Raw genomic sequence first — 10,026 nt, forward strand, 5'->3', positions numbered from 1 at the left:
AGTGCCTCACATGTGCTAGGCGAGCACTCTACCACTGAGCCACAACCTCAGCCCCAAAATTGCACTTAATTTCAAAACATCATTCCAACATCTACCAGCCATGGAAATAATTTAATATATATTTATTTGCTCATGGTAGGCATTGCAGGGAATACAAAGATAAATAAAACAGTCTTTATTCTTAAAGATTTACAATCTAGTCAGCAGGATAAAACAAATACACTCACAGCTATCATACAAAAACAAACAAACAAACAAATAAATAAATAAAAACAAGAGCCTATAAGAATTAGACAGATATAATGTGAAATTCACATTTATCTTTATTTCAATAATATTCTTTGAAGTTTTATTTTTAAGATTGTTTTTGAAGTGTATTTAACCACAGAAAGATCCTTTGTTCTCTCAATCTAGTGAAACACAGAACAGAGAAAGGAAGAAAGCAAAGGAGAAAGTGGACAGACCAAAACAAAATTTAACACTGGATTTTTATCAAAATCTGTGGGGGATTTTTTGGGTGGAAGGGGGTACTGGGGATTGAACCTTGGAGCACTTCACCACCTTACCCCAGCCCTATTTATTTATTTATTTATGACTCAGGTGAAGGGGGGGGCACCTCACCACTAAGTTACATTCCCAGTCCTCTTTTATTTTATAAGATGGGGTCTCACTAAGTTGCTGAGGGTCTCCCTAAATTGCCAAGGTTAACCTCAAACTTGTGGTCCACCTGCTTCAGCCTTTCACGTTGCTGGGATTACAAACCACTGGCCCAGCTAATTCTATGCTGCCTTTAAAAACACTTGCATGGCTGAAGCACAAGCCATATTGAAATAATGACTTATTTATTTGTGTATTTATTTATTTATTTATTTATTAGTTGTAGATGGACAATACCACAATACCTATATTGTATTTATTTATTTTTATGTGATGCTGAGGATCAAACCCAGTATCTCACAGGTGATAGGCAAGTGCTCTACCACTGAGCTCCAGCCCCAGCCCTGAAGTAATGACTTGAAGACTAAACTAAATACATTGCAGTTGATAATAAGTTAAAGGCAATAATGTTTTTTCTTTTTAAGAGCAGGCAGAATTTTACAACCCTTTTTAAAAGCAGGCTTGCCCTGAGCTATGGGAAACAGATTTTTCCAGGAAAGGAAGATTAGGAAGGGAAAGGCTAAAAAGGGAAAGGGTGCGAAGCACCATTGTGCTTGAGAAAGCCATTTCCTCCCAGGTTCCTAATCAGCAAAAGGAGACCTGGTACCCTGAAAGTCAGGGAGGAGAAACTGGAATAAGGGGCCTGAGTAGGCTACATCACACTATAGTCACTGAATCAAACAGTCTCCCACTGAAGTAAATCATGGTTCCATGACAAGCTATGGAGCCTCGGTTATGACTCATTTGTAACAAATTCTCTCTACTGCAGAGTGCATTTTGTATTCCCATGGCCAGCCAGGTCAAAAAAGAACAAGGAGTCACAGAAGCAGAATTGGACTGGGAGCCTGGAGACCTGGGCCTAAATCTGGCTCCCACTCAAAATTGTTCTGTCCCATATTCCATCTTTTTGCCCTCATTTTCTTTCCCCAACCCCATTTGCCAGCTTCCTAATCCAGTGTTCACTAACTATACACAAACACACACACACAAACACATAGATTTAGCACTAAGTATACACCTGAGTTTTAATATCATTGTCACCAAATGTCACAACTTTGGAAAGTTGGCATTACCACTCCCATCTTATTTATTAAGATATAATTAGCCTCCTCCCCACTCCCACTTCTTTTTTTTTTTTTTTTTTTTTTTGGCAGATGGAAGCCAAGGGCAATTTACTGCTGAACTACATACCCAAGCCCTTTTTGTTTTTTATTTAGAGACAGTCTTGCTAAATTGACCAAGCTGGCCTCAAATGTGTGATCCTTGTACCTCAGCCTCCCTCCTGAGTCCTTGGGATTATCACAGTGCTTATAGATGTGCGACACTATGCCTTTAAAAAAAAAAAGTTTTTTTAGATATTGATAGACCTTTATTTTATTCATTTATCTATATGTGGTACTGAGAATCGAAGCCAGTGCCTCACACGTGTGAGGCAAGCGTTGTACCACTGAGCCACAACCCCAGCTCCAACACCATGCCTTTTTAAGTGTAAAATTCAGTGGTTTTAGTATGTTCACAAAGTTGTACAACCATCACTACTATTGAATTCCAGAGCATTTTCAACACCTTAAAAGAAACCTCAAACCCACCAGCAGTCACTCCTCATTTGCCTCTCCCCACAATGCCTGGCAACCTCTAATCCACTTTCTGTCTCCATAAATGTGCCTATTTTGGACATTTCATATAAATAGAATGACACAATGTGTGGCATTGTGTATCACTCCTTTATACAGAAAAGACTCAAATAGGCTAAGTAACTTGCCAAAGTCACACAGTTTTGTGATGGTGCACGCCTATAAACCCTGCTACTGGGGAGGCTGAATAAAGAGGATCACAAGTTCAAGGCCTGCCTCAACAACTTAGCAAGATCCTCAGCAACTAGGCAAGACCCTATCTCAAAGTAAAATAAATAAATAAATAAACAGGATTAGGATGTAGCTTAGTGGTAAAATGCCCCTGGGTTCAATCCCCAGTACCAATACATACGTGTACACACACACACACACACACACAAAATAAATTTAAATTTGGACTCAGGTCTGATTAAATGTTCATGCTTGCTTTTAACCACTGTATGCTGCTTCCACATGGGTAGAAAATTGAGAAAGAGAAAGTTTCATATATACTTGAAAAGATGGGGTTTTGTTAATCTAAGGTAATAAAAATAAATAAATAACTACAAGACCATCTCTACTAGAGCTTATAATTCATAGGCAGCTCTTCTAAACATCACAAACTACTAGAATACACAGTAATTCCATCTCTTGTCTATGTTTTGCCCCACAACCTGTTCTCCCCAACCCTCAGCCCCATAAAGATGGCAGGTGTACAAAACCAGGTTGCAAAGAGACTCCTTTCTCCCAGTGTTTTATATCTCCCCCAAGTGTCGCTCTGCCACTTAAACTTTATCATCCATACAACTTTCTAAGATAATGTCTGTTTTAAATAAGTGCACTAATGCTTTTTTCCTTCTTTTAAATTCTGGCAACAAGTTCATACTAGACATGCCAAAAAGGGAATGAAGAATATTGGGGAAACATAGCTATCCGCTAACCAAAGGCAAAAAGAGTTATAAAAACCTAAGAATTATAATTCACATAAAATGCCTATAATCTGGTACTGACACAGTGGTGTAAACCTGTAACCCCAGCAACTCAGGAGGCTGAGGCAAGAAGATTGCCAAGTTGGTGGCCAGCCTGGGCAACTGAGCAAGACCCTCAGCAACTTAGCAAGATCCTGCCTCAAAATAAAAAAAAGTCTAGGGATGTAGATCAGTCGTAAAGCACCCCTGGGATCAATCTCTAGTACCAAAAAGAAAAATTCCTATAATCTTACACCTTCCTATTATGGTTCCCACCACCTCCCATGCTTTATGTGTTGGAGGTGAATAAAGTTTGGATTAGATTACACCTTTGTAGAGGACCAAGTTCAGGTCTACCTTGTTCTTTTATGTATCATCCAACATAAACAAGTAAGTATTTTATAGTGAGGATAATTATAATTATTTTTCTTTCTTAGGAGAAAAGCATAGAAGAAAAAGACCGATGTCCACTAGCCCAAAGCCAAAACCGACATCTTTTACGCTTTACCCCCATATATCCCACAGACTAGTACATCCCAGGAACTCAAATTTCTATTGAATAATAGCTAATATTTACATGGCACCTGTTCTAAACCTGTGCATATATTAGCTCCCGACAATCCTACAGGTAAGTACTATTCAAATTCCCTTCTCCAGATGAAGACTATGGAACAACACAGTTGTGGTTTGTCATTCAGTTAGTAGGGAGTGGAACCAGGATGGAAGGAAGGCAACACAAAGAATAGAATTCCTTTGGAATGAATTGAGTCACTCCAGTTTCTTAAAATTGAGAGGTTTATGACAAACTGCAAAACCAGGAACTCTACTGGATCATAAAACAAGAAAAACACTTTTCCCTCTTTTGTTTTGTAATATTCTATTCTGCCTTTCTCCAGAAGTGCTCAGTCTTTATCTCATTACTTCTGAACCCTCTGATGAAAAATCAAGATATAAGGGGGGGTCTCATCTCCCAAAGTAAAATGGGAAAAAAGGCCCATTTGGGCAGCAGAACTAAATAAAGGAAACTTCACTTACAATTCCATTTTTTTTTTAATATAAACAAAGCTACTCTTTTAAAAAAAATCATTTTGGAGTCCTATTCCACCTACTTTTTAACTCTTAAACTTCTAAATGTTTAACTTCTAAAATATAACATATTATATATTCTCGACATCATCAACTATCAAAATTAAGAGGGAAATAAACCAGGCATGGTGGTGCATGCCTATAAATCCAGCTACCCAGGAGGCTGGGGCAGGAGAATGCCAAGTTTGAGGCCAGCCTGGGCAACTTAGTGAGACTCTGTCTCAAATAAAAAATAAAAATGGTTGGGGAGCTGGGGTTGTGGCTCAGAGGTAGAGTGCTTGCCTAGTATGCATGAGGCACTGGGTTCAATCCTCAGCACCACATAAAAGTAAAATAAAGATATTGTGTCCACTTATAACTAAAAAATAAATATTAAAAAAATGGTTGGGGATGTAGTATGTGTGAGTCTCTAGGTTTAACCCCAGTACCAGGGGGGGGAAAAGGGAAGTATTATTTTGAGGTTCTTCCCAATCCTTTGTGGTTGAAAGTGAAATAACAAAACTTCTTGGCATTATATGGCACTATAAATAGTATATAAAGAAACAAAAGTTTTTTCTATTGTTACCATCCTTATAGTCCAACAATTTCAAATTTATAGTTTGTCCCTAATTTTCAACTGCTTAAATACCATACTGCCTCAAGCCCAGAAGGTCACTGCCATTCTGAAATGATTAAAACTTTTTTGAAGTTTCTTAAGAATTGAGTGTTCCTTTCCTTAACATTCCAGGTTCCTATTAATCAGAAACCAGCATTCACAAAAGAAAGTTGAGACAGTCTCTGAATGACATTGACCTTACACAGATAGCCTGCAAAAAGAGAGAACAAGAGCTAGTTGTCTTTTACAGAGTGGTTTCTATTTCCTAACATAATTACCTAAATAGCTGATAAAATGGCACCCCTAAATACACATAGCAAGTATCATCTAATTTTCCCTGGTGTTTTCTACTTCCCCAAAACAAGACCCTCCACAGCGACAGGAAGGGAAGTGTCTCATGGAACAAATCAAACTGCCCCCAGTTTTGTCTTCTGCACCCTCTCAGTTTTTATTTAGGATGGACAGATTCCAGAGGATGAAGAGAGCTAAATATGCAAAATTAGTTCACGATGCAGTCAACTAGAAAAGTCAATGAGGCAAAATACAAAGGTGTATTTGTATTGCTTAAGTTGGCTTTTAAAAAATAAAAACAAGAGCCAACAAAGATGCCTTGAAAACGTCCATCTCCCTAAGGTGACTCTATTCTCTGATTTTCTTAGGAATAATTCTAAAATAGTTGTGTAACATAAGACAGCAAGAGCTGAGTGAGGTGGTGCACACCTGTAATCTTGAGGTTGAGGTAGGAGAATTTCAAATTCAAGGTCAACCTGGGCAATTTAGTGAGATCGTGTCTCAAAATAAAATAAAAAGGACTGGGAATGTACATCAGAAGTACTTGCCTATTATGTGCAAGGCGCTGGGTTCAATGGTAAAATGGGAAAAAAGTAAAAATAAGTAAAATAAAATAAAACAGCCTGGCTGGGGGTGTAGCTCAATGGTAGAACATTTGCTTGCCAGAGGTCCTGGGTTTGAGCCCCAGCACTAAATAATAATAATAATAATTTAAAAGAAATTTTAAATACTAATTAACTAAACTAAAATAAAACAGCAATAGAGAGCTTTCTAAGATAAACTTTGAGAAAAGCTTCTGAGCATGAAAGATGCTGGAAAACACTGCTAAGAGAGAAGGTGAAAGTACACATTCCCGGGATCCTCTCCGAAACCATTAGTTACTTTATCAGCTGTTTTCTGATAGCCTCAAAGAAAACAGTTCCTCCTGCAAGTTCATTTCTAGAACAGCAAATCCCCGACATAAGATGTCAAAAACCCAACTTCAGAAAAGCTAGTTATCATCCTAATCCCACTTATCCCCTAAGGTAAATAAGAGCTTTTAATAATTGATATCCAGGTCAACTAAATGAAATGGTATAATTTAGGATACTATCAGAATGTTACAAGCTCTCCCCTTCCACTGGAGATTGAATCCAGGGGTACTTTTACACACTAAGCTACATCCCCAGCCCTTTTAATTTTGAGGCAGGGTATCCTTAAATTGCTGAGAGCCTGGCTAAAATGCAGAAGCTGTCGTTGAACTTGCAGTACTCCTGCCTCAGCCTCTCCAGTTGCTGGGATTACAGGTGTGTGTGTGCACAATGCAACTGACAGGAGCTCATTTTTATTACCAATTCTGGAATTTCAAATTCAAGACATTAAACACACACTTTTGGGAAAATAAGATCTAACACACAACCTCAAAGCATTTCATGCAAGTTCTCAACATAATAGTTGTTCAAATTTGCTATCGGCATCTAAACTCGTGTTTCTGATAGTGTTAGCAGATCACCTGCATCCAAATCTCGGGGTCTTTTCATGTTAAATCAGATTTTTAGGATCCCTTACCACAATTACTTAATCAGAATCTGAGAGAAAGCCTGAGACATGGTATGATTTTAATACGCATTGTGGTTTAAGAATCACTAAATTAAACCAATGTTGTCCCTGAAATATCTATGTGGAATGCCAGTCCCTCCTCCTTTTCAGTCTATATCCTAATAAGACACAGAAGTCAATTGACCCTCCAGTTCAACAACAACACTTTAAAACAAGAAGTTAGGAAAGATTAAAGACCATGCATAATTTTAAGTGCTCTGGAGCATCGGGCACATCCCAGAAAGAATCATGTAAACAAGGGCAATAGTAACTAGTTCTCGAAGAGCTCAGGACTAAAGTGATCCCTTCCTTCCCTCTAACTTCTTCACCATTAAGCACAAGCAACATCTCTGGGCAATTCCCTGGCACCCATCAGATATGGTTTCCTTTGGTGACACCCAACCCTATTAGAATACATTCCTTCTCTACAGAGCTGCCTCAAGAGGGATGTACAAGCATTTTATATACTTGAACACACACCCACCCACCGCTGTAGTCCTGAGGCTTCCTCAGACTCTGCGACACCTTGACTGCTGTCTCTCCTCCATCCCTAAACTGGGACTCCGAGCCACAACCGCTCCCCTCCAACTCAAAGCAACTTTCCCCACTCCTCGGATTTACACCCACACTCCTCACGCACCCGCCCTTCCCAGTCCGCCCGCGCACAGCCGGGTCCCTTGGGTCCTGGCTCCTGCACTCGGGACGCCCCTTGCTCCCAGGTCCCCGGCCGAGCCCTCGGTACCCCTCCCCCAGGGATGCCCTCCCACCGCATCACGGATCCCGCCGGCCCAGGCCCCGAGGCCCCGCCACGCAGCCCAACTCCCACTTAGCGCCTTTTCCCAGGGTTGTTGGGTAGGGGAAGGGGCAGCGGTGAGGTTCGCCTTCAAATTTGCTATTTCCCTCAGGCCTGTCCTCCTTACCAGCCTGCAGCCCGGTTTCGGCGACATCGCCGGCAGGGCCAGGCTCGGCCCCACCGCCGCCGGTGGGGGAGGAGGGGCAACTGTGGTTGTGGGAGCTCTTGATGTCGCGGAAGAACTTCTGGGTTTCGCGCAGGTTCTGCCTCAGCCGTCCCAGGTAGCGGCGGTAGCGACCGAAGCCCCGGCACAGCTCGCGGATCATTCCGCCTCCTCCGGGGCCAGGACCCGAGAGCGGCTCGCTGCCCCATGGCAGCCCGTCGCCCTCCATCTCCTCAGCGCACTGTCTTCTCGGTCGGGTCCTCGGCCGCTGATCCACTCCCCCTCCTTCCCGCCCCCCAGTGCTTCAGGGAGGCGGAATCCGCCTCCTGACGCCCCCGCCTGCAGTCCTCCGGGCTGACAGCCTCCGTCACTGCCGTTGCAAACAAACCAACGCACAGTGCACCGCTCACGGAACCTTTCTCTTAGCGCTCCGGGAGAGCAAGGGAAGGATGATGGAGAACATCATCACCGCGCGGTCTTCTGGGACTTGTAGTCTGGGCTGAGGCCGAGCACCAGAGCCCCGAGGCTGAGAGGCTGAAGCTCCAGAGTTCTTAGGTGGGACTGATCCCTCTTGGATAAAAACCTCACTCGTTCTTACGCTTACACACACTTCTGTGTTAAAAATGTGTTCCTGAGCTGGGGTTATAGCTCAGTGGTAGAGTGCTTGCCAAGCATGTGTGAGGCACTGGGTTCGATTCTCAGTACCACATAGAAATAAAAATAAAATAAAGGTCCATCGACAGCTTTATGTGTTCCTAAATGTGTTTCTGCTCCCTACACGAATGCCCTTGAAGAGGGAGAGGAGCTGAGGAATCCAGACGCCTGCAGAGGTGGGGTGCATTACTGAAATCAGAGGGAAAGATTTTAATAGCAAAGAAAAGGAAGGAAACAAGACCGAGGACAGTACTATCTCCATGGTTACCTAAATGGCTGTCTCACTTTCCGAACACAGCAGATACTGAGGATCAACGGAAAATACCCTGAGAATAATGAACTCTCTCTTTTGGGTTGCATACTTCTTTTCCAATTTTCTTTTTCCAAATGTGGAGAGGGGGGATGGGAAAGGGTCAATAAGAGCTATAAACTAAAGTACAGTTGGTTTCTTGAAGTAGGGAGACCGGGTTTGAGAAGAGGAAGTTGAGGTTTGTAGCCTTCCAACCCCATTTCTGATTATCTTAACCGGGCTTCTGCCAATACAGAAGACTTCCATTGACAACAAACTCTCCTATCGCCAGACACAATCATGAAGAGGCAAAACTTGTCCTCCACCTCTTTTCACGTTTTCTGCTTTCTCTCACATGCTCACCAGGCACAGAGTCCACTATGCCTGTCTTATGTGAAAAGATCCCATCTTTGAATCGAGCTAGACCTCTTCTTTGAGAGGCTGGACGGTGTAGTTCCTTCCTCAAGTGAATTTAAGAGGAGATTTGAGTTTGGATTTGGACTTCCCTGATACCTTGCGTTGAAATCTCAGGCAAGACCTGTTTCATTATCTATGGAATAAAGGTTTGGACTAGTTGATTTTTAGGTTCTGTGAGTCCTGCTTTACCTTTCCAGGGACTTTTAACATTTTATAAAAAATGGCCACTAATCCAAATTAACCTGTACCTGGTAAATGATGGGGGCCTCATGCTTCTTCCCATTTACTCCCTCCCTTATATTCGGCCACATATTTTCCACTAGCTAGTCTTCTACTTTGCAAAGTTGTATTCCCCATGCACCCTGAAAAGGCTTAGTAAATTAAAAATGAAAATACAAAATGGGAGCAGTGGGGCACGCCTATAATACCAGCAGCTCCGGAGGCTCAGTCAAGACCATTTTGAGTTCAAAGCCAGCCTCAGCAATTTAGGAGGCTCTAAGCAACTCAGCAATACCCTATATCTAAATAAAACATGGGGCGGGGGGGTGCTGGGGATATAGCTCAGTGTTTGACTGTTCCTGGTTTCAATTCCAAATACCAAAAAAAGGGAGGGGTGGAATTTTTGTACAAGAATGTTAATGTTACTTTTAAAAATGGGAGAGCTGGGGGCTGGGGATGTGCCTCAAGAGGTAGTACGCTTGCCTGGCATGTGTGCGCCCGGGTTTGATCCTCAGCACCACATACAGATGAAAGATGTTGTGTCCACCGATAACTAAAAAAAATAAATATTAAAAAATTATCTCTCTCTCTCTCTCTTTAAAAAAAAAATGGGAGAGCTGTAACAAAGAGATGCATAATGACTTGCCATGAAGAATAATTTCCAGCAAAGGGCAAAGGATCAAATGAGAGAGCACTCCACTGG

The 10,026-nt window shown here is 41.9% G+C and overlaps 1 protein-coding gene across 2 annotated transcripts in view; it reads right to left on the reverse strand.

The window, feature by feature from the left end:
* The window catches only part of Dstyk (dual serine/threonine and tyrosine protein kinase), a 54,167-nt gene extending 46,042 nt beyond the window's left edge, over positions 1–8,125 (reverse strand). For both annotated transcript variants that reach the window (XR_006853295.2, XM_046452097.2), the window contains exon 1: positions 7,709–8,125. Coding sequence is in view for 1 of the 2 variants with exons in the window: in XM_046452097.2 (XP_046308053.1) it covers positions 7,709–7,973 (265 nt within the window). In the remaining variant the exon portion in view is untranslated. The remainder of the gene's footprint in view (positions 1–7,708) is intronic.
* Positions 8,126–10,026: the final 1,901 nt, after the last annotated feature.

The sequence above is a fragment of the Marmota monax genome, unplaced genomic scaffold (genome assembly GCF_021218885.2).
Source record: "Marmota monax isolate L192 unplaced genomic scaffold, Marmota_monax_Labrador192_F-V1.1 WCK01_AAM20220418_F8-fsc00105, whole genome shotgun sequence".
Taxonomy (NCBI): Eukaryota; Metazoa; Chordata; class Mammalia; order Rodentia; family Sciuridae; genus Marmota; species Marmota monax.